This window comes from Vanacampus margaritifer, chromosome 2, assembly GCF_051991255.1.
Source record: "Vanacampus margaritifer isolate UIUO_Vmar chromosome 2, RoL_Vmar_1.0, whole genome shotgun sequence".
In the NCBI taxonomy this organism is placed as follows: domain Eukaryota; kingdom Metazoa; phylum Chordata; class Actinopteri; order Syngnathiformes; family Syngnathidae; genus Vanacampus; species Vanacampus margaritifer.
The window spans coordinates 24,822,857-24,848,217 of record NC_135433.1 but is presented as its reverse complement, the minus strand read 5'-3'; the positions used below and the strand labels follow the sequence as shown (position 1 = coordinate 24,848,217).

Below are 25,361 nucleotides of genomic sequence, written 5' to 3'. Positions count from 1 at the left end.
ACTGAAATGGGACCAAAGTTAAAAAGGTTGAACTTGAAACCAAGGTTTGAAACCCTGACCTAACCTTGCCAAATGGTAACCCTAATTTTTGTTTAATAAGCTATCCATGGCTTGAAACCCTACATAGAAATCCTTACCCATGTTTTAAACTATAACCCTCACTTGGAGCCCTTATTCCTTGTTTAAAACCACCAATTTGAACCACCTTATTATGGGATATTGATAAAACTTTTTTCCAACCTGTAAGCGCCTGCAAATAAAGAGGATGCTCGGCGAGCATGGTTGTTGATATGATTTTTATTGACAGGAAGAGAAAAATAGTAGCACCACAAAGACGCCAACGGGAAGGCCAGGAACGTACAAAACACAAACAGGAAATGACGTCCATCCAAGCAAGAAGTGGCGTCCACATGACAATCACGACCGCTTGTCAAAAAATAACTTATATCAAGACACTTGAGCCTTTGTTCCATATGCTACTAGTGCACTTCTCTAGAAGCACGCGGTTGTCAAACAGTTCAGTTTTGCCTCACCAGTAATCTACTTGTCCTACTAGTACGCTACACTTGTTTTTACTAATTTGCAGAATACAAGATTTTATTTTATTTTTTAAAGTACGTTTATAGTAACAGAAAGAACAGCTGGTGTGCTGAATTGTCTTATTTATGAGGCCAGAGTATACTATTAGATGGACAATTGTGTGCACTAGTAGAATAAGGAAGAAATGCCCAAGCAGCTTTGGACAAACTGAAAGTCTCTTGAAATGCACAAAACCACCAGCAGAGAGCAGCAAACTTTCAAAACAACAAAATAAATCGTTCACAAATTTCAGTCTTTTGTTTGTAGTTTTTCGACCAGACAACAAATTAGCGCAACATGCTAACAAATCAAACACGTTTTTCTCAGCGCTCGTTTGGTTGCTGGGCCCTGTAATGTCCATATTGAACAACAACGGCTCAGAATTGATTTTATTTTTACTCCCAAAGGTTAGAATGTCCATCAGTACAATTTTGTTAGCATGCGATTGGTCAGCAGGCCGCAGAAACGGCCATTTTGAAAGATCCAGACAAACAAACGGCTACAAAATGTGTCTTAATGTCTGATAAGCAACCAAACTCCCATAAAGGAATGTAGCTTTTCTCAGCTCCTGATTGGTCGCCTGCCTGCAGAATGGGCATTTTGAAATATCCAGGTATGCAGCTGGGAAATCTCTGTTTCCTGCCCGGAGAGGTTAGCGCAACCTGCTAACAGACGTGCCGACCATGCAAACTCCACAAAATGTGTATTTCCTCAACACTCGATTGGTCGCCAGGCCGCGGAATGACTTTGAGTATGTAGAAAAATGAGCTTCAAAGCGCCATTTGGTGTTGAAAACAATCGTCTCATGTAAGAAAGTGGTAAACATTTTTTTTTTTTGGGGGGTGTGGGAGGCAGTTGAGTGGTCAGTGCCGGGCGCTCAGGATGATCCGAGCACAAGGTCGTGCGCAGGGCGGTACAGGTACTTCCAGATGGCGTAGTAGTGCACGGCGGCCGCCAGCGCCACGAAGACGTGCCAGATGGCGTGCGCGAAGGGAATGACGCCGTCACTCTTAAAGAATAGGACGCCAGCGCAGTAGAGAGCGCCGCCGCACGCTAGCTCCTCCAAGCCCTCCGTCGTGCTCTACAACAAACGTGCAGTGAACAATCATCAGCTTACGCACACACCATGATGATGATGATGATAATGATGATGTCCTGACAGCTGCCACAAGGGGGCAGAAAAAGCTCAGCAAAGACTGACCACTAGTGTCTGCCTTGAAACCCTATCCGATTGCCTTGAAGCCCTAATTTGAAACCCCAAACCTGGCTCAAAACCCTAATCCTGACTTGAAAACATAACCCAGCCTAAAGAAACTAAAAGATGACTGCAGGTCTGAAATCACACTTTGTCACCTTAACCCTGACTTGAAACCCCATTCCACCCACCCAAAAACTATACCACAGGATAGAAACCACGCTTTGCAACCCTAATCCTGAGTTCAAACTCTAACACTTGTTTGAAACCCTATCCCGTCTTTCAGCCCAAACCAGGCTAGGAAAACCTTATCACTGACTTGTGTTATACATTATGAACATTTTTAATACTTTAGTTCATATATTAACCATTGTTATACATTATTAGCATTTTAATTCTTTATATTAACCATGTTGAAATGTTTTATAAATGTGAAGTAGGTAAAGTAGTTTTGAACTCAGTATAATTTGACTTTAAGGTGGGACACATTGTTTGGTCTAGAAGTTCCTTCTCTGTGCGAAAACACATTTCTGTTCGTGAGAGAGCGCGCACACTCATATAACTATGTTACATTAGGAGCTGTTGAGTTCAACTTGTTTGTGAGATTTTGTTATGGGAGAAAGTACTGAGAAGTGCCTTGAAAGTATATTTTGACTAGAGACGAATACAGCTGTATCTGTGTGCTGAGAACTCTGTTTTTCAACCTGTATTTTTCCATTATATAACACATTTACTTATTCATGAGGGGCGGAGTTGGAGACACTGTTCTTGCGATTTGATTGTAATAAAGTGTGGGCTCTTTGAGAGAGTGGCATTATTGATCTGAAACTGTTTGAGTTTGATTCAATGATGTAACGGAGATCTCCGGAATAAATCATCCTGCGCAGGAACTCTGTTCATTTCTTATCCCATAATTTGATTTATTGGACACGCAAAAGTATGGATTTTTAATATACCTGCTTCACTTGAAACCCAAATTTAAAAGGATCATTTGAAACCATTCCCTTTGTTTAAAACCCCAATAGAGGCTTGAAACCCTAAAGCTTGAGTTGAACCCAAATATGAAATGCTAATTTAAGCTTGAAATCCTAAGACTGGCTTGAAACGCTGTCACATAATTAGAAATTTGAAGATAGAATTTAAAAAGTGAACCCTTTCTTGAAACTCTTTGCTTGAACCTCTAACACAGGCTCAAAAATGTCATTTGAAACCCCAACCTTAGCTAAAACCCTTACTTCAAACCATATACCTTGCTTTGAACCCAAATTTGAAACCGTAACATAGGCTTGGAGACCTAAATGGAAACCCAAGAGCAGGCTAGAAACTTCTGTGTGACCCTAAAACCCTAGTTTAAAACCCCATACCTTGCTTTGAAACCCTAACCTCTAATTTGAAAGCCTGACGTGGGTTTCGCACCGTAATTTGAGAGCTCAACTTCATTCACTGCTACTGACGGACATAATTTGAAGCGGGCTAGCCTCGGCTCATAAAGGTTTGAAACCCCAATGAGAAAGCCCAGCCTCGGCTGGAAAACCGTACTGACCATGGAGGCGACGACGGCGGCCGGGAGGAAGCCCATGGTCAGGTAGGAGACCAGCTCCAGCAGCTTGTACCTGCCGGCAAACCAGAAAGGAAACACGGGTCACTTGCGAGCGGCCGCCGATGAGCGTTAGGGACGCGGCGTCTCGTCGTCTGACTTTTCGTGGTAGTTGAAGACGTAGAAGCTCCCGCTGGCCGCCATCAGCCACACCAACCAACGCATGTGGCACGCCACCGGGCCAAGATCGCGCAGGTTCAACCTGAGCAAAAGCACGGTAAGATGAGCAAGACCACGAGGGGGGAGCAAGTGTACTAGTACTCGACTACTAGTGCTGTACGTGTGCTAGCATGCGTTCACCAGGGCGTGTAGGAGGCGGCAATGAAGACGTAGATGACGACCCGGTCGCACATGTGGAAGCAGTGCTCCACCTCCCTGAAAAAGACACAAACATTCAAAGTGCAACTCATGCTTGAAACCCCATCCTTGTCTACAAACCCTACTTCCGCTTTATTGGCATTGCACAGCTAAAAAAAATAAAAATAAAATAAAAAATAATCTAAAAACCCCAATTACGTTGTCACTGGCTTGAAACCCTATTTTCAAATCCTAAGCCTACCCCGAAGCCCAGTTTGAATCCATCACCCTGGCTAAAAACCCTACTTTCAAAAGCGACCCTTTGTTTAAAAGCCTAGCCCTGACTTTTGGAGTGTGTCAGCCTCACCTCATGTGACTCCTCTTCCAGGTGACCACGTGGAAGACGGTGGAGACGAGGAATAGGGCGCTGAGGCCCAGGCCGTACACCCACGCCGTCACGCGCTGCCAGTCGTCGGCCGACAGCCGGTGCAGGAAAGCCGTCCCCGCCAGCGCCGGCGCGATCAGGAACTGCACACGCCACATACTAGACATAAGCTGCGGCCATGTACGGTGCATAGAAGAAGTCCACACACCCCTGCTCAAATGCCACATTGTGCAGGAGGGAAAAAAAGTAGAGCAACATAAACGCTCCACCAGACACAACTGAACACTGGTGAGTTCAATTGGGTCTGGACATCTAGAAGTGGAGTTTCGAACCAGGGTTAGGGTTCAAAGTAGGATTAGGCTTTCAACGAAATGCTTGAAATTCACAGTAGGGTTTCAAATAAGGGTTTGAGTTTCAAGGTAGGGTTCCGATGTAGGTCTAGTGTTTTAAAGTCAAGTGGGGTTTCAATATAGGGTTCAAAAGTTGGGTTAAGGTTTCAAAGAAGAGTTTCAAATAAAGGTTAGGATTGAAGTATGTTTGGATTTCCTTGGATGTAGGGTTTCAAATTAGGTTTAGTGTTTCAAAGTCAAATAAGGGTTTGAGTTTCAAGGTAGGGTTCCGATGTAGGGTTTAAAATTAGCGCAAGCGTTTGAAGTGATTAGGGTTGCAAAGTAAGGTTTCAAATTAGGGTTACGGTTTTAAAGAAGGGCTTCAAATGAGGGTTTTGGTTTCCAAGTAGGGTTTCAAACTAGGGTTAGCTTTCAAGCAGGGCTTGGGTTTCAAATTAGGGTTAGGGTTCAAACTAGGTAGGGAAAGGATTTAGAAGTAGGGTGTCAAATTAGAGTTAGGGTTTCAAATTTGGGATAGGGTTTCAAAGAAGGGTTTTAAACTAGGGTTACGGTTTCAAAGTAAGGTTTGAAACGAGTGCTTGGTTGAATTCAAAGTAGGATTTCAAATTAGGGTTAGGTTCTCAAAGAAAGAATAAGGTTTCAAAGTTGGGTTAGGGTTTTAAGGCAAGGTGTCAAATTGTGGTCATGGTCAAGTTTAAATGATTAAAAATACATATGTAATTCAAAATTTCTTTTCACAACTTTTTTTTGTGTATGATGTCGGCCAATAAAGAAACAAGCTGGTGGTGTAGAACGTTGGCAGACAGTTGGCGACTCACTGCGTGCGTGTAGCAGTTAGCCGCATGCTCGTAGCAGGTGGGCTGGTAGCGACAGTTAGCGGAAGGCCGTCTGTTCATGTATCTGAAAAACAAAAAACATCCACAAAAAAAAAAAATAGTCAGCAGTCTTGTAAATAGCAAAAACAACAACCAAACACCCTTTGTCTTACCAAAGTCCACTAGCTCAATTCTTAAACGTAATGGCAGTATATTTTTAATTTTAGAGCTGCTCACTAATGATTATTTGAATATTTGACTAATAAAAAACATTCTAGCCAAATTCGCAGGACGTGATTTCAAGTTGACAGTGCAGAAAATGTACAAATATACATTATGATTCAATTACTGGTTTGGTGTGTAACATGCACGGTGTTACATAAAAGGGGAGGTGACGCTACACTGCACACAGGTTGGTCTCTAATTGGCTGCAAACTGCATAGCACGAGCTGTGGCTGATCAGGTTTTGTGATCAGCAATGAAGGGCATTGATCTGCACTGCAGTGTATACCAATCAGGTACTGTTCCACGGAAAGTAATCAGGATTGGCACACCACTAAATTTCAAAGTACATGATATCGTTAAGTAGACGCTAAATAAGCAAGGGTGTGAATAAAAACAGCAAAACTAGTCAGTAACTTTGTATGATGCAAAACCATACATGTCTACTAATAGTCATGAATTAATCATATGAAGTAATCATTATTAGTAAAGTAATTACATGGTTTACGCTACAGCGTATGTGTACCTAATGAACTGACCAATGTTTCTATACTTGATTTAACCTAAAGCTAAATAAAGGAGGCAGGCGGCCATGAACTTTGACACACATCATCTCAGTGACGTTTCTGTACAATGTACGACCTTACACAGTGCGTGCGTGCGTGTGGACTTTCGCCATGCATATTACACCGACTAACCTGCTAAACTCATGCAAAGTAATAACATCTAAACTTCAAATCAAAATGGCTAACTTTTCGATCGTGGCCTTCTACTATTTTGTGGGTCTAACTCACGACAGAAATGCCAACCAAATTTCATGTGGCTATGCCAAACTACCTTTTGGGGGCACAAGAATTTGAAGGACCCAAGGAAAAGACCAAGTTAACCCCAAAATGGCCACTTTCTGTGTGTGTGTTTTTTTTGGGCATGGTTGCTTGAAACTTTTGGGAGGGTCAACTCGTGGTAAACATGTTTCCTAAATTCCACATAAGGTCAAACTGACTTTGGGGTCTTCATTTTCAAAGAATTCAACAGACTACTGGAAATGGCTATGTTGAGCCTGAAATTTCTGCTTCAAATCAAAATAGCAGACTTCCTGTGTCTTTTCAAACACGGTTTCTTGACTTTTTTTTTGTGTGGATCTACTCATGACATGTCTACCAAGTTTCAATTAGGTAAGTCCAGCTGACTTCAGGAGCTGAATTCTTTACAGATCTTGAAGGACCCCTGGAAAAGGCCAAAATGAGTTAGTTCACCGTAGAACTGACACATAAAACAAGAGAGTATTTAACAACGTATATTCATGCACCAAAATATTCAAGCAAATCACAAAATGGCAAAAGTCATCATATAAAAAGGGAAATCCTATTAGTGGCCCAACAGAAATTTACATCAATGTTACTAAAATCCAAAAGTAACAAACGTGCCCCTCCTAAAAAATATATATTTTGACTTTTAAGTGCCACAAGATGGTGAGAAAGCACTACTTTAAATGAAAGTCCTCGACCCCGTTCAACATAGTTTCTTGCCAATCGATAAAACGTTAATGATGTCCCCAATCACTTTCTATTGCCTTCACGTAATCATTCATTCACGTTTAATGACGTCACGCGAGTAGCGTAACATTTCATTTGAATGAAAGCAAACTGGACAAACTGCTAAACGTGCATTTATCGTTACTCACCTGTAGAAGCTGTTCACCTTCTTCATGTCAGCGTCTTGTAGTCCTTAGCAGCACAAAACGAAAAATATTTAAATGTTAAAAAATCAGGTATGAAACAATGATGCAGCTGTCCTGTCCACAGCACTTTAGCATTAGCTTGCCATCTACACGCGACCTAGCCGCTAACTCTCGCAACAGCTTAAAGGCACCATTTCAGTCTTTTTCTCCTTAACATTTTGGATCAAGTGTTCACTGGCCGACAAGCCTCTGAGGTAGAAATATCCATGAGAAGCGGCCAGATGTGCAAAAGAAGTCGGCGAGGTAGTGAAAAGAGGCCGGCCAGGCCACTCGAATGGACCACGCCCGCCTGCTTTGCGCCACACCGCGCATGCGGAATGCAACCAGGATTCGTGATTGACAGCAAGTCGAGCCAATAAACAGCTAGAACACTGAGATTTCAACCAATTGGGTAGAAGAAATTTCTGCCTTACTGAGGCATCAAACAATGCAAATCCTAATCCTAAATGATAGATAGATAGATAGATAGATAGATAGATAGATAGATAGATAGATAGATAGATAGATAGATAGATAGATAGATAGATAGATAGATAGATAGATAGATAGATGGATAGACAGGCAGGCAGACAGACAGAGAGACAGACAGACAGACAGACAGATAGATAGATAGATAGATAGATAGATAGATAGATAGATAGATAGATAGATAGATAGATAGATAGATAGATAGATAGATAGATAGATAGATAGACAGACAGACAGACAGATAGATAGATAGATAGATAGATAGATAGATAGATAGATAGATAGATAGATAGATAGATAGATAGATAGATAGATAGATAGATAGATAGATAGATAGATAGATAGATAGATAGATAGATAGATTCTGATTATTATTTTTTTCTTAACACTTAAGTGCTATACTCTGTTCATTAGTTGGACGGACAGACGGACAGAGTGATAGATAGATAGATAGATAGATAGATAGATAGATAGATAGATAGATAGATAGATAGATAGATAGATAGATAGATAGATAGATAGATAGATAGATAGATTAATAAACAAGTTTTATATTGAAATTCAAATTGCAAAACTCCCCAACATATTCAAACAAGGAATTTAAAAACTAGTCATTCATACACACTAAAATTAAAACACATGAAATATATTACTTTGTTTTCTAAATTTTTAACAGTTGTGTATGCCTATATAAGCCCAAACATTTTATATGCAGTGTTACTCAGCGATTGCTTAATATTAATGTCTCGAATGGTAATGTATTAGCATATCGAAATGTTCAAAAATGTGCGTTATTATGATTGCCACTTGTTACTAAGTTGTCACTAAGTGACATGGTTCTCCAGATGGCACCGTAACAGTTATTACGCAAGCACGCTTGACGAGTGAAATAAGAGTGTTTATGTAAGCGCAATCCTCTGCTTTTGGCCAATGAAAACCTCTCGCTCGCCAACTCATCCTTCTCAACTGACAAATAAATAAATTAAGCCCAAAGCGGACGCATTAAAAATTGTTATTGGGCGTATGGGACACGTTTGAAGACACGCTATAATTGTCATGCATTGTAAAATTAGGCAAACCATTGTATAAAAAAAAGAAATACCATAAAGTAAACTTCAGTGGTCCCCGCTTTATTGCGACAATTTAAATTTTTTTGCATTACCACTGTATTGTGACTTTTTAGCAATCATTTGTTTATTCAGTATATAAGCCAATCCCAAATTTGAGTTGCACGTCTTTAGCGTAGCGCCATTTTGTGTCACAACATGTTGGGCAGCACTGAATTGTACTCGAAGAGATGCAGAGTAATTAACAGGAAGAAGTAGAAGAGCCAACTAAGGCGGCTTCTCAATATGAAGAATGCAGAATATTGTTTTGTGAACTCACCAAGTACGACCTTCCTAAGATTGTACTTGAGAACGTTCCTCCGAAGCAAGTTTCTTTGTAAATCGAACAGACTTTGTACCGATGCATCCATGACCATGGTTTAAGCCTATTCCGTGCAGTCTTGCTTTATGCGTACTTTCAATTGGAACAACTCTCGGGCCGCGACTGATGGTCACGTTTCGTGAGATCACAAGGACGTAAGCATATTGAGAAGTGGCTCAAATTCGAAAAGCAAAGCCTGTGAGGATTGTTGCATGCTCTCTTTGTATCTTTTGCTGCTCCATGTGTGTTCAACTTGACGTTACTTGAAGGTGAAGAATTTCCATCACAGTAATGCTAATTTGAGTTAGCCTGTCAATGGCATTTCTCATTGAATGTTAGGATTAAGATAGCTATCGTTCGTTAGTGTATGGATTGGGTTGAACATTTTGGTGTTTAGATATGCAATGTTTAATTTTCTTTTGTTTTTCGTCTGTGTCAGTTGTACAATAAACTTCAACTGGGAGTGACAAACATAATTTGGAGGAATGTGTAAGGAAAAGAGTCTTTGTTTCCTCGAAATCATCATGTTGATTTTTACATTATATGATTGATATGATTTTGACATTTGAGGTAGTTTTTTTCGTTTGTTTGTTTGTTTGTTTGAATGGAAAATCAATTTCAAATGACAGCAACAAGACAGGAGTATTCACTCTTGTTTTTGGAGAGCTCCCAACTTTAAGAAGCCCTCTCAGAATTACGTAAGCGCTCCGACCAGACTTAACCGAATGTTGGAGCATAATCCGTGAATGGCATCCAATCAGGAAGTAGACATGGACTGGAAAGATCCACAGCTAAAGACAACAATGGCATTGGCAGAGAACAGACGATGACTCTTATGTAAAAAAAAAAAAAGGAAGGATTCATGACACCTTCCACACCCACATCTATCTATCTATCTATCTATCTATCTATCTATCTATCTATCTATCTATCTATCTATCTATCTATCTATCTATCACTCTGTCCGTCTGTCCGTCCAACTAATGAATAGAGTATAGCACTTAAGTGTTAAAAAAAAAATAATCGGAATCTGAATTGACTGACACCCATAGAGCCATAAAAATCGGGTCATTAATGTGCATTTGCAATTCCCTGTTGTAAAAATAAGAATAAATGTTATATTCCCACGCATGCAACAAATACATTTATGACTCTTGAGTGGTTTAAAATTAGTCCATTTCTAAAGCCAAAACCGACCCTCAAAGATCAGAAGAACGGACTAAAATAGACACACATAAACCATCAAAGCACATAAATAAAGTATGACCCCTGATCCATTTACAACACATGTTCTTTATGAATCTCAACAATCAATGGACTGGAGAATCAAAGGACTGGACTACAAATGGACACCTGTAAGCCTCAGAAATCAAAGTATTGGATTAACAATTGACACGTGGAATTTAGTAAGTGTAGAAAATAACACTTGTTGACAATGGATTGATTTTTGACTCTTCTAGATCAAAGGAGGGATAAAGTAAGGCATAGAAGTGTTTTTTGTCTTTCGGACCCATATCAATGGGCAACAAGCCACACAAGTTGATTTCTGACAACACCACTTTCAAAATCCAAAATGGACTGATTTATGACCCTTGTAGATCCAAGTCGTGGTGTAACAATGGACACCTGTAAAAGGTCGTTTGCACGCATTCCCGTTGCTAAGATTTCAAAGGTCAAAGGACAGACGAGTGCAGCGCTCAAGAAAAAGGTTACGTCCTTCCTGATTAAAGTCTATCTTCAGCGGCTTTTATTGCCCACCTGGAACATTTCTGCGAATGTTTTCGCTCACCATAATCCCGAGGCTGAGAGAGTGCGTCAAAACAAGCGTGCGCCTTATCAGTTGTGACATGGGAGCAGACTGGCGGCTTTGGCTCGAGGATCCTTGAGCGGGATTTCACGTGCACGCACGCTTAACCAGGCCGACACATGTCTCTCGACCTCGGCGAGTTCCAACGTAAAGCGAAAAAAGGGAAAGTGAAGAAAGGAAAGTTAGGGGGGCCAAGAGAGCGCCACGGTGGCTTAAACCATGGTGCTCTTCTTCTCCCGGAAGTCTGTGTGTGAGGGCTCGTGGTAGGTGGCGATCATGTTGGCGGCGTCCCAGCGTGCCACCGGCGCTGGGGAGCTCTGCATGACCACCAAGCGGATAGGCGATTGGGTGGGCTGCGGGTCAGGCGCGTACTCCTTGGTGGGATCCTTGCCGCGGCAGTCGTACATGATGCAGGAGATGAGGAAGACGAGGAGCAGGATGACGTAGCTGGCGATCAGGATGCACAAATTGAGGGTGACCGGGTCGATCTCCTGATAGTTTTCCAGAAAGCCCATGACGCCCGCTGCATGCTGCTTTGCCCGCCACGCGCCCGTTGGGAAGCTCAACCGCGCAAGATGGCGCCGGCCGCCGCCGTGCCGCCGGAGCTGTCCGCCCGTCCTGCCGCCTCCATCTTCTGCCTAACTTAGTCGCACAAAGAGTTTGATGGATGCCACTCCTCGCAAGCCCCGATTGTTGGCTTGCTTTAATAAGTTAAGCCGTAACTCCGTGACAGATTCTCGCTTATATCATCCTCTGGTCTGCATGTGTGTGAGTGTGTGGAAGTGAGCGTGTGCGTGGCGTAATCTTAATCTTGATTGTGAGCGGGGATTGGCGGCCGCGGCCATCTGGCGAAATGCCGGGTCAGTGTGCAGAAAAGGAGCTCAGGTTAGCATGCTAGCAAGTAAGGAAAGCCGTTTGAGCATTTACTGTAGTCCATATCCTTCACATCCATCTTAAAGTTCTTGTACTAGTACATGTTTGTACTCACTAGTAGAATAACTACTAGTAACGATTTATCCACTTTCGACACACTAGCGGGACAACTTTATCTTATGAGTAGAAGCTTACTAGTGAGGAAAAATAACTCTTGTTAACATCTGGGCACAACTGCTAATACAAATGAAGCGCTAGATGAATTTTATGTCGCTAGTAGCTCTCATAGCACACTTTTGGCCTACTAAACCTTACTAAGAATACTAAATCTATTCATTGAGATCCATCTTGAGGCCCAAGTAGTTCACTAGCAAACTAGCAGTTTAATAGAACTGTTTTTAGTAATGTTTTGTCCACCACTGCATGATATTTCTGCACGCTAGTTAGTAGCACATCTACAACTGTAACTTTTGGGGCAAAACTGCACTACAGTAGTTTTCAGACATCTGGGTACTATTAGTACTAGTGAAACAGTTAAATACTCATGTGTACTTCTTTCCATAAGCATTTTTTTCTTTAAATGCCTGATTAATTTATGTCAAAGCGTGTATTTTTGGGCCCGCATTACTTGAAGGGATTAAAGGCGCCTGTCACTCATGTTTTTGGATGAAGCCTTCAAACAATCGTAATCCGCTTGTGTACAAGCCACGAAATGTGTTTAGTAGTGCCAACATAGCAATATAATGCACGAGGATCACGAATACGTTTTACTTGCAGGTATAGTCACGTGGCAGGAAGACACCTGAAAATCTTTCCCATTCATTTTGAAGGTCTTGTTGAAGTTCAATTGCACGTTATTGCGGCCACTGAACCGCAGGGGGCAGCATCTAGTAGCTAGCAGCCATAATTTATGCACGTCCCACTTGATGAGGCAATGCAGGAACGATGACCTCCTCTTTCGCAAACTCTTTTTCCTTCTCTTCTTCCTGCTCTTCTCCCACCCCATCTTCCTCTTCTTGCTCCTCCTCCTCCTCCTCCTCCTCCTTAATATTTCTTCCTCTTCATCCGTCTCCTAATTTGACTCCTCCTGGTCCTCCTCAGGCAGACAAATCTGTTGGAGGATGACTTTACTTCACATCGCTGGTGCCTGGTGGTTGTTGTTGGTTTGGTTGCGCAAGTGTTTGACCATGTGGCCGCCGGTGCCAAGCGATGCGAGCACCACCCACGTGGAAGAGGATGTGGATGCAGCAGCTTTGTTGTTCCTTCGAAACACAATGAGAGTTCTAGGAATAACGGCCTCCATTACGAACCGCCACAGTTATTTAGAACAAGTATCTTAGTTACTTTATTGATCACTTCCTTTTAACTTCATTACTTTACTGATTAATTTATTTGAAAAGTGACAAGTTTATGTTAGTCACTTAGTTACTTTTATGGTTACATTTGCAGATATACTAACAACCCTGCTTATCATAAAAATGACAAACATTTTTGCCACTGAATTGGAAGTGCATTTTGAACAATAACATTTAAGAATAAAGTTCATTTTATTAAAAATGGAATAAAGACAACCTTTTCCACTTATTGTAATTATTTTTCAAGAAAAAATGATGAGTCTTTTCTGGATTTCACCTAGCATAAATGGGCTAGTTCTTCTTCTTTTCCTGCTTTTTGTGTTAAAAAAAAGAAGTATTTCTAGACTTTAGTCTACATTAATACATTTTCACACCATCTAGTGGAATTGTCTTTCAACTTGAATGTATTGTGATCTGAGTGATATATTATTTTATTTTTATTTTTTATTTTTTATTTTTTATTTTTTATTTATTTTTTATTTATTTTTTATTTTTTATTTTTATTTTTATTTTTATTTTTATTTTTATTTTTATTTTTATTTTTATTTTTATTTTTATTTTTATTTTTATTTTTATTTTTATTTTTATTTTTATTTTTATTTTTTCCTGAGAGAGAGCTCATTATTGTTCATTCGGTAATCTTACTGATTCGACATGTCATCATCATTAATCTCTCTTTTTTTCCTCTTCTTCTTTTTTTGGTATGTGTGTGAGTGTGTGCGTGAGTATGCGTGTGTGTGCATATATGCGTGTGTGTGAGTTTGTGCTCATTAATTCACCTGAAACCTATTAAAAATCCCATACCGTTCACCTAAACCGAATACTTCAGAATCCAGCTAGAGTCGTGCGGTTGTCAGGAGACCCGAGGAAGGATCAAAGAAAAGAAAGAAAGACTATACTTTCAGGGATCATTTCTATAGTATTTTATTATTATGTGTTGTTGTAATGTTATTGAAGCTAGATAACAATTTGTCAACAGTACCCAACAAACCTTAAACATTTTCATTTTTAGCTGACACAAACTCAAAATAGTGACTGTATTTCCATATATTTGACAAACAGCCTTTTCAAACAGACAGCAATTTCTCCTTGACCCGGGAGGGCAATCATACATATCACGAGTGGGGGAAACAAAACCCTAACAATGTTAATGAAAAGGAAATCCTGACTGCGTTTTCATCTTGGTGATCATCACCTGAATTGAGCAGGAGTTCCAAGTACAGTATGCAAGTGGGCGTGCATTGTTTTTGTGTCGCGTCGGGCGGGCGGGCGGGCAGGCAGGCAGGCAGCCATTGGGGCAGGGTGGGCCCAAGTCCATCTTCCTGCTGCGTCAACACTGAGACGTTCCATGACGTCAGCTGTGCGCTGCTTGTGTAACATCACACGCGCGTATTTGTCACTTCTTAAGCCACAAAAACAAAACCTCTGCAAAGCCTCCAAACTCACTTGGTTGAGGGTGGGGGGCTCCCTCGGGGGCTCCCTCCAGTAGAGCAATAGTCAAAACCTGCTAATGGGGACACAATGCCATTGATGAAGCTTGAGGGCTCCTGTGAATGTGATTCGCACATGTGCTTACAAGCGACTTGCTAGCTTTGCTGTTAGCGACCAACATTTCTCCGGATGCTAATGCCACATTCAGGAAGGCTAGGAACTGCAGATTGTGTTGGTGTGTTGTGTGTGCCTTTAAGAGGTGTGGCCAAGCGATTGACATAAGAAGATGAATTGGATGTATCATGTTAGCATGCATGTGAACGTATGGTCGCGAGCTGTGGCTTACAGCAGCTCCTTGGTCTCATATTGGATTTTTATGTTTGAATATTTGTCCCATAAAGTGAAAGATTGAAAGTGCATCAGTGACTGCACATGAGCTACAGCTAAAGCTCGCTCGTAACTCCCAAAAAATTGACCAAACAGCCGCTCGTACTGGAAAATTTTGGAGCGCTTGTAAGTCAAGGTACCACATAAGTTGTTTTGTCTGCTTTTGACCGTTTTTTTTTTTCTTCACAATTCAACAATTTCTTTGACAATATAGCAAAAATATCTTGTGATTTGGCTCTATATAAAAGACACACCTCTCGGTTTGCTACTTAATCATATAAATGTTAAAGGCACGATTGTGTGTTTGGAGCTAAACCATTTGGGGTATCAAAAACATCTGTATATATTTTACTTAATCACACAGATATCAAAGACAATTGCCTGTTTTTCTGCTTTATCAAAGGGGCATTAAAGCACATTTGTCTGTTACTTAATCATAGCAACATCAAAGACACAATTGTCTGTCTGTCACTAAAGAGGCTGCCAGCACTACATTGAATTAATTGTCGGCTCACAAAGATGCTAACGTAATGTGTTCAGTGTGTGTGTGTGTGTGTGTGTGTGTGTGTGTGTGTGTGTGTGTGTATTTGTGTGTGTGTGTCTTTGAGTAAGGCGTTCACTGATTGCCGGTGACCGCGGACCAGCGGGGAGTCGTAGAAGTGACGCCTGGCCATTGTGCGTTGCACGTCATCGCGACCGCCCGTGCGGGAATGTTTGCAGTAGACGGATGCCAAAGAATCCCGAGCCGAGCTCATCAACGACCGCCCCCTGCCGTGAACCACAACCCCCCCCTTCCCCCACCCCCCACCAAAGAGTGCTGGGGGGTTGCGTACTAAAATGAATAAAAAGATAAATGTGACTTTTTTTGCGTATGGAGGTGAAGAGTGAACTTATTACGCAATGCGAAATGTCGTAAGAAGACTCACGGGAGGTCCGCTCAGTTTGTTTGCGCCCTCACTCGCACCCCGCGCCCTCTTAACTCCCCCACGCACCTCCCAGTTTATTTTGTTGGCTCACAGGCTAAGGTCACATCTCACCGGCCAACTTTTTTTTGTAAAGATGTGTTAGCAGTTTTTAAAGTTCAGATGATGATGTTGCCCAGAATTTGCTGAAACAAAAAAAAAAAACTGTGAAAATGATGTCATATGCAATTTAGGCCACTAGTGGGCAATGTCACTTTCAAACATTCAAATTGTTCTCCTCCTAAACATTGAGGTTTTCTAATCCTAACCCCAAAACAACCAATCTTAACCCTAACCCTAAACCTGAATTGTAACCCTAATCATACACCCAGAACCTAATTATAAAACCAAAGTCTTGAACCTAACCCTAATATTGCTCGAATCCTAACTTCTAACCCTCTAAATGTAATCCTAAATTTCTAACCCTAACCCCAAACCCAATTCCGTTCCATTGTTTGTTTTTTGGCTTCTGAGTTCTAGTCTTGCTGTTTGACATTTGAAGTGTGACACAGGCATTTATTTTGTTGTTGTTTTCACGACGTTGACTACAAAGCCTGGGGAGCGTTTTACGTTTCATCACGCTAACCACTGCAAACACGTTGTGCGTCATTCGGGCGGCACGCTCAACATGTGGTCCCACACATGGATCTCATCATTCCCCAACCGTGGTGGGGACGCGAAAAAGAAGACAAAATTGGATCTACGATATCCATGTGTATTGTGTTTTTGATGTTGCTCCACTATGACAATTGTGTATTATATATCCCCATGAAGTTGCTGAGATGAAGTCCTTGTATCTTTGTTGCTAGTAGGATTTAGTCAGAAATGGACAACTGTCTTTTCTGGAGCTGAGATGACAACTGAAACAGACAATTTTTATTGCTATGACTGTTAAATGTGCCGTTGGGCTCGAATTAAGGCGAGCGTGTCTGTGAGGTCCGGAAGAACTTTGTGTGGCTGATGCGTCCAAATGAGGGCCAGCCAAAAGGGCTGGGACCACCCCAGGGACCCAGCGCCGCCAACACTTGCAACTCCTGGCAGAACATCAAAGAGTGCCAGCCAGGGCGGAGGACCGTTTTACACTGTTGAAAAGATAGTCCATAAGGAAAAGAAAAACTCTTCTCCTAGTTCTCATCAGCGCTTGTGCATCAAGAATCTGCCTTGACCACAGTGAGGAAGAAAGAAAATTGCACAGAAGTGAGTAGGGCTTGTAAAACTTCAGAGGAGCTAGTCCAGGAGAGAAAAAAAAGTCTCTCTTCAGAGTTCTAGTCAACACTCGTGCAACAAGGTTCTTTTAGCTCCTGAAAATGGGATCTGTGATCACAGTTAGTAGTAGTAAGTTCTAATGCAGAGAACCTAGACTATCCATTTACCTAGTTCTAGTCACCACTCGTGCATCAAGATTCTATGAGCTCCTGAAAACGAGAATGATTTAAAGTTCGAAGAAATATAGCTAGCCTAGGATAAAAATGATGACTTCTCCTATTGTTCTTGTCAGCGCTTGTGCATCAAGGTTTTATGAAAATTTTAAATATGAGATCTGATGGGGCTTGTTCACAGTGAGAAGGAGTTTGAGTTCTAGTACAGAGACCTTGTCCAGGAGGAGGACAAGCTATTTTCCTAGTTCTAGTCATCACTCGTGCGCCAGGATTCTATGAGCTCCTGAAAACGAAATATGATGGTGTTCAGTCAATAAGAAGGATTTGGAGTTCTAAGCAATTGAGCTCGTTCAAGAGATAAATCTCTTCTCTTATAGTCCTAATATGTGCTCTTTTTTTTTTTTAAGTACATAACATTTTTTAAATCTTTATATTATTTGATGAAAGGAAGCATTTTTGTGCATTAGCCATTTGTCACTTAATGGGACTGGATTCTAGGTCCTCCCTGGTGTGGGGACAGGAAGTGGCTGAGTGTGACACACACACACACACACACAGTGAGAGTTTGGCTCACCTTCTCGCTGGCCACTGACGTGACTTCCTTCCAGTGGGCGTGGGCGTCTCCTGTGAAGGCTGCCGTCGGCGTCAAGGAGGTCGGTTTCCTTCAAACATCCTGCAGAACCGTCGCCGCCTCCGTTAACAAGTCACGGCAGATCGGAGTCGTACTCAGATGCCGTTCGCGCCATGACAAATCATGGCTGTCAGCTGGATAATGACAATGAAGCAATCTGATTGGACAATGAGAAATAGAACCCCGTTTACTGAAAGGGGATACGTTATAGAAAGACTATACAAAAAAAAGTGAAAAGTCATAGACAGGCTATTATTTTGAATATTTATTTAAAAAATAGAACCTCCAAACACAATTGCCAAGGGGTGCATCACTGACATCAAGACAAAAATACAAAATACATTAAGAGCACATAAATGCAAGGTTTTAATGTATTTTGCATTTGTTGAGTGTCTAATGCAGGGGTGGGCAATTCCGGTCCTCGAGGGCCAGAGTCCTGTAGGTTTTAGAGGTTTCCCTACCTGATTCCAATGTACAGGATTGTTAACATCCAAAACTTGCACGACTGCGGCCCTTGAGAACTAGGTTTGTCCACCCCTGGTCTAATGGTCCTAATGTATTGTTCGACTTAATTTTCAAAAATAAAAATGTGGTTCTGAAATAATGTTTTAAGCAGTCATTCATTCATTATCTGTTCTGTACCATATTCAGAGATGGGCAGTTCCAAAATCAATGAAAAATAGCTTCAGGGGATCCCTCACAAAAACAACAAGCAGTACAAAGCTAGAATCTGTGAATTATTTTTAAAAGGTACTGTGACGACGTCAGTCAGGAAAAGAGTGGAATTCATTTGAAGCAGTGCTGTCCTTTTTATATGTTCAAAAGGAAGCAGCTTTGCATCTCTCCCTGACCTGATGATGTAATCCAACAACGGTTAAAGGGGAAGTCATGGCTCAGTTTACGGATGTCATATGACCAAACTCAGTAAACTAGTGAGCCGTGATTGGTCGTTACTTGAACCCTGAGCAACTGTGATCTAATTTTCAGTCGACAGAATGTGGCAAAATGGCCGCACCGTGAGATGAATAAAAACGAGTGGATTTTGCTGATCAATTTGTGTTCTACAAAATGCAATATTAATCAGAATGCCATTTTAAGACTAGTTGGTGTGAATAGAACATATCATCACTGTCCTACAAAAAATACTCAGGTCCATTAAAAAAAAAAAATTGATTTACATTTTTAAGTTTATAGGATGAATCTGAATGCAGACGTCCCAAAAATGTAAACAAATGAATCAATAAAATGGACATGGATAGCGACCATATGATTATATTGAAATATTTGACTGAGAATTTTTGTCTTGACTTCCCGATGAGGCTCATTAACTCGTGTGTGTGTGTGTGTGTATGAGAGATTTCGGGGGATGACGGCCACGCATGCCTGCAGTGTGTGTGTGTGTGTGTGTGAGTGCGTGTTGTCGCGTCGCCTTTGACGCAGGCCAGGCGTTGAGTTGTAGTGTCGAGTATCACGCGGATGCATAGCAACGCAAAGGCTGCCTATAAATAAATTTCCACAGTCTGTCTATTTCCAACCTGCTCCCTCTGGATGTTTGGACTTACTTTTTCCTCCATGCATAATTTGAATTATTGATGGAGGCATCAATCAATTTGCATCATACTTAAGAATGGTGTCGCCCAAAGTACAAATTATTTAAAAAAAAAAAAAAAATTAATAAATGTGGTAATGGGTAACATATTTTTAGCAGAATTTTAAATGGCCAAGAAGCTAATATAGGAGAAAAAAACAATCTTTTTTTTTTAGTTCTAGTCAGCGCTTATGCATTAAGGTTTGCAAATGCAAAAATCTAAAAATACAGCGCAATTGGTAAAAGAGATTAAAAATATATATATATATATTTTAAAGATCTGTTGCCCTAATTCAATTCGGCACTCGTTCATCATATGAGATTTGATGGTGCTTGACCACATTGAGGACTTTAAATTGCAGCACAGCTAGCAGAGGAGAGAAAAAAAAATCTCTTCCCATAGTTTTAGCTCTTAAATGTGAGCTCTTATGATGCTTGAGCACAATATGGAGGACTTGATATGGTAGAGACATAAGCACAAGGCGAAAACTGATCTCTTCTCTTTCACTTTTAGCACTTGTGTATCAATGTTCTGTTATCTCTCTTTCAGTCATTTTCTACTATTGGGCTCACCAAACAACCAATAAACTCAGATATATAAAAAAAAAATGAGAGAATCATTTCTATATGTATTTCACTTTATTAAAATGAGCATATATTTATTTCCTCTTTAAAAAAAAAGGCTCTTTATGATCGTAAAATCCTTTCGAGTCATTGGGATTATGTTGCGTAATGTCGATTAACATATGATCGTTTATTATGACAATATGTCAAATGAAGCCCACCTTAATTGAATGTACAACCTGCAGATGATGAACATCGCTTCAAAGCACATTCGGAACGGTAACATTTTAACTTTGATTCATCGTTGACATTTCACTGTTCAGCTCAACAATTGCATCAGTCATGAATCGTTTCAGACACTTTCAGGGTCCATTATAAGACACAAATGAGAATTAAAAGCAAAGTTCGGAGCGCTCGTAGCATCCGGTACCTTCAGTGCACGCTGCAACGTGACATCCAACATTTTTTCAACAAGTCATCCTGGACTTGGACAAACGTGTCCTCAATGTTGCCCATCGTATGCTTGAGTTTTGTTCTCTGGCCAGCAAGATGCACGTCCGCCAGCCCTTTCACAAACAATATATTTTTGTTTTGTTTTTTGCCAGAGGTGGGAGGAGGTCACAAGTCAGGAGTCAATTGCAAATGTTGATCTTCAAGTTTCAAAGAAGTCCCACGATGGGGGGTGGGAGAAATCAAGTAAGAGGAGTTAAGCGATTCTTGGGCTCGGCAAGTCACAAGTGAAGTTAGTACAAGCTTGCTCAGTCACAACATATCCCCAAATGTGAACTCTTATCTCAAGGTACCACTATATTCACCCATTTGCCACTTCACGCTCGTATCTGTTTGCCAAACTAGCAAATTTACGCTCTCATTTTTTTTAATGGTCCCAAAACCAGTCTTGGTCTTTTTTAAATGTTAACCAACTACAACAGATTGGATGTTAACAGATTATAATTATGAGTACATATTTTGCTTTGTTGGGGACCCTCTTTGCCTCTTCATGCAAATCTGCAGGGGTTCACTATAGTTTAGTCAAATCTAGTTGGGTCTTTCAAAAAATATTAACCAAGTAAGTCCTAAAATTGTCAACTGAAGTCTGATTTGAGTCAAGTCATGTGACCGCAAACCCCAACCTCTGGTTCTTGCAGTTCCCCTTTCTCCCGCCAGGTGGCGCTCACGTGAAAAGTCTCTTCTGATTGGTCACCAGCGCAGTCTGGCTCTCGCGTCGCCGCTCCTTCTTTCGCCCCAGCCGGACCCTCCAGCAGATGGCGCTGGAGGCCAGCAGCGCCAGTCCGGCCGAAAGCAGCACCAGGCCCAAATAGGAGATGGTGGAGCCGTGCGAGTTGAAACTGTACGCCACCGCTGTCACCACCACGCCGGCGATCAGGACCACCACGCCGAACGGCACCGTGCAGCGGTAGCAAGACAGCTCGGCGCCGCCCGTCGCCGCCGCCAACTGGACCTCGTTGACAAGGGGGATGCTGACCGTCGTGGAGACGACAGCGGGGCCTTCGCCCACACAAGGTTTCTCCGAGCTCGCTGGGGTTTTCATGGCGTCCCGAGCGCCGTCTTCAAGCATGGCACAGTCCGACGGGCTCAGGTGGTTCATAGGCGAGGCCTTGTCCTCAATCAGGCCCACCTGCCTGTGAAGACCAATGGGACATTCGTTAATTACGCATTTATCTGAATTTCAAGTCATTTTGTGAGATTTTAAGATGGCCGAGTGCTGACTAGAATAAGGAGAAGAGATCACTGGACCGTTTTGCTCCTACAAGCCTCTATAAACTACAAAATCCTGAGGCACAAGTGTGGACTAGAACTAAGAGAAGAAATCAAAAGTGTCATGACTCTTTTACACAGTCTACCAAATAAAAACAACATTTTTGCCTTGATTTATAGCTTGTTGTCTCTTTAGGCTCTCTTAAATTCTGTAGAATAAGTGCTGACTAGAAGTAGGAGAAGAGATCCAAAGTGGCACTGACTCTATAATATAGGCCAAATAAAAACAAATCCTCAAACATTTTTGCCTTGATTGTTGCTTGTACAAGCCTCTAAAACTCTCCTAAATTCTGCTGCATGAGCGCTGACTAGAACTAAGAGACTAAGAGAAGTCATCATTTTTTTCCCCTGGGTTAGCATTGTCTTGAGTAGAGTTTTAAATCATTTGGACTGTGATCAACCACCATCAGATCGCTTATGGACGTGTTCATAAAAATTTAATCCACGAGTGCTGACAAGAACTAGGAGAGGAGATCATTTTTCTTCTGTGGTCAAACACCATCCGAGCTTACAGAACACCGCACGTCCTGGGAATGTTGATGAACTGGGCCTGGAAACGTTCCGGAAGCATGTCATAAACAATGAGCGGGCTCCCGCAGATGTTTGTTGTCAGAATTCCCTGCGAGGCGGCGGCTCTTACGCCAACGGAGGTTGTGCTACGGCGGCGCAGCGAACCCACGTAACCCCCGAATGCGCATTCCGAGCCGCCTCCCGACTCAGGCCGAATGACGCAGGAGCCGCGAGGCCAGCACGAGCTGAGACATTCCCCGGAGAGCGCGGGAGATGACATTACGGCCTCGGCTACGAGCGAGCTCGAGTGAGAGGCCAGCACACCAAAGTTCAACTGCAGCGTCCGCAGATGTTTCGTTTTTGGTTTTCTCTTCATATTGCAAAATGCGACTGGTGAAATTCTGCAGCTGGCTGTGATTCATTATCCAATTAGTTTCACAACATTTCCCCCGTGGTGCACTTATTTCCGCTGCTTGATTAGTTCCAGGGCCAACTGATGAGTTGTTATGTTAGGGTCAGTGTTGCAATAGCTACCTTGAAAAAGTAATCTAACTACTGATTACTCCTCTAAAAAGTTACTTAATGGATTACAACGGCTCCCTAGCAGGCGATAAGCAGTGGGCCGCCTTGCAAGTAGCAGAAATCTTAATAATCTTGAATAATAAGGGATTGGTTGGCTCTATTTGAAAACAATTGATATATATAATATAAAAAAAAAATGGGAAGAAATTAGCAAATAGCTGAATTCAAGTTTTTTTCCGCTACCTCAGATTGCAAATTCTGAGATGAGTAACACAAATCTTCATTGTTCCTATGTGACAGTGACAATAAAGTTCTATTCTATTCTATTCTCAAATGGGGGTACTTGAAGGCAATCTAGGGGGTACGCAAGATTTTAAAATAAATTATAAAAGCAGCATCAATGCAAAAATCCTTTACAAATAATTATTACATTATGTAAATACTTCAGGAAAATCTAAGTTAGTCAAATAAAATGTATATTCAGTGGGGCTGTTCAATTTGTCCTGAAAACTCAGTCCCCTCAAACCAAAAATGGTTTGGCCCAAGCTTTCATATGCCATCTTAGATCACCTATCAATTATTTGACATTTTTATTTAAAATTAATGATTATTTTTTCGAACACATCTTTACTGTGATCCCAAAGGAGGACACTTAATAGTGATAATATTTTTTATGTGCACAAATCTTTATTTGTAACTTAGTTAATTATTTTATTTTTTTAAATAGTCTTTTGATTTCCAAATAGTTCAAGAGAGATCACATGTACAAAGGAAGTTCAAAAGTTTAATAAATCAGACAACGATGCCACCACAGTGTTTTGTTTTGTTTTTCCAACCAAAAGTGTTTTTCACTGGTTAGGGGGTAATTGGCTGAAAAAAAACTCACAGGGGGTAGGCCCTACATCACTGAAAAAGTTTGAGAATCACTGTTCTTTCTATTCTATTCTGTTCTATTCTAATACTGCAGTACTCTTGATAATGTTCTCTGCTCATTGTTCGGATTAAATTTTTCCTTCCTTTGCTCATATGCATCAATTTGTCAAAAGAAAAAAAAAATGTTAAAAAAAAAAGTAAAAAAAAAAAAGGACTAACTCGGGAGGTGTTTTTTGTGTTTTTGTTATTGTTTTTATTTATTTATTTGTACTCGTGATGAGTACCATCTCCAGAACAAGGAACAATTGAAGCATTCAAGCAATAAGTCCATGTTGGAGCTGTTAGTTCATTGGAGCAAATAGTGTAGCAAAAAGCTTCGATATGTCTGACCTGCAAGTCGAAATCCATGTCTGGAGTCGAAGTGTTCCTCTGCTGCCTTCAAATCTGCGCCGTGAATGACGAGAAGACGTGAGTTCTTGTGATCAAAGTGCACGTTGTGGCTTCGCGTCTCATTCATGAGCACGCTGGCCGCTCTGAGCTCATACTGACGTCACGATGCTCTTTCATTGACAACACAGCGCGTGTGTCAATTGTGACACACAACACACATGTATACTGTGTCCGGTCCGGCATTACAAAAGAAGAGCTTCATCAGTGCAGGAAAACACAAAATACGTTAGTTTTTTTTAGGGTCATTCCAGAGTTGGAGGATGTTTTACGTCCCACCCATAAAATTAAAAAAAATCCTCAAACAAATTACTAAAATAAATGCGAAATGAATACACAAAAAAAAACCTCTGCTGTATTTTATTGTTCTTTGTTTTTAATGCTTGTTTTTAAATACTGCTAATTTGTTTTTCACCCTCAACTGCATGTAGCACTTATTTATTTGAAATCTGAAGTAATTGTATTGTTATTATTATTATTATTATTAAAAGTTTTATTATTAAAATGTGCAGTTTCTGAGTAAATCTACTGGCCTGAGACAAAAACCTAAGAGAAAAGAATGCTTGAAAATTGTACCTCCTAGAATAATATTTTTCTCTTGTTCCACCCACCTAAAGACCAAATTGAATCTCAAAGAAACACTTACAATTTTAATTTTTAATTTATTTCTTATTCTTTCTTTTTTTTAGTTTTGTTGTTGTATTAATTGTTTCGTTGCTGTCTCTTGTAACTGTGGGAACATTTCATTTATTAAACATACATTTTCAAATATGGAAAGATGAAATAAAAATGGTACCATTGCTTTGTAAGATGAGCTAATCAAGCCTTTGGTAGCTTATTACCTATAGTTGATGAATATTGTAGCAGAAATTTAGAAAATTGAAGGTTTATTTTTCAAGAATTTTGAAGCCCACATGTCCTCCAATTCTGGAATGACCCTCAAGGTAATGAAGAGATTTTTTTCTCTACTTCATTTGGAGGAAAAATATATATATCATGAGCCAAAAAAGATGTTAGCAACTTATTTCCATGGGAAGTTAGATAAATTACATAAATCATTTTCCTAAAGGCTTTATACAAGTAAACTCATAGATGTGCCGCACATAAATTTTACAAGTAATCATAATTTTGGATTAGAATCAAAACATACCAAATAAAATTCAATTTCTGGGTCAT

At 40.8% G+C, this 25,361-nt stretch overlaps 2 protein-coding genes across 2 annotated transcripts; both read right to left on the bottom strand.

Annotated features, from left to right (window-relative positions):
- Positions 1-281: 281 nt before the first annotated feature.
- mmd (monocyte to macrophage differentiation-associated) lies at positions 282-11,084 on the bottom strand. Its single transcript, XM_077558751.1, has 8 exons — positions 10,836-11,084; positions 7,125-7,167; positions 5,222-5,303; positions 4,036-4,196; positions 3,672-3,746; positions 3,472-3,573; positions 3,318-3,387; positions 282-1,660 (listed from the first exon to the last, which is right to left on the bottom strand). Exons 1-8 carry the CDS (start codon positions 10,924-10,926, stop codon positions 1,457-1,459), a joined length of 828 nt encoding a protein of 275 aa, XP_077414877.1. The 5' UTR covers positions 10,927-11,084; the 3' UTR covers positions 282-1,456.
- A 9,032-nt stretch (positions 11,085-20,116) lies between these two features.
- On the bottom strand, positions 20,117-24,273 carry tmem100a (transmembrane protein 100a). Its single transcript, XM_077558052.1, has 2 exons — positions 24,129-24,273; positions 20,117-21,697 (listed from the first exon to the last, which is right to left on the bottom strand). The coding sequence occupies exon 2, from the start codon at positions 21,661-21,663 to the stop codon at positions 21,229-21,231; it is 435 nt and encodes a 144-aa protein (XP_077414178.1). The 5' UTR covers positions 21,664-21,697; positions 24,129-24,273; the 3' UTR covers positions 20,117-21,228.
- Positions 24,274-25,361: the final 1,088 nt, after the last annotated feature.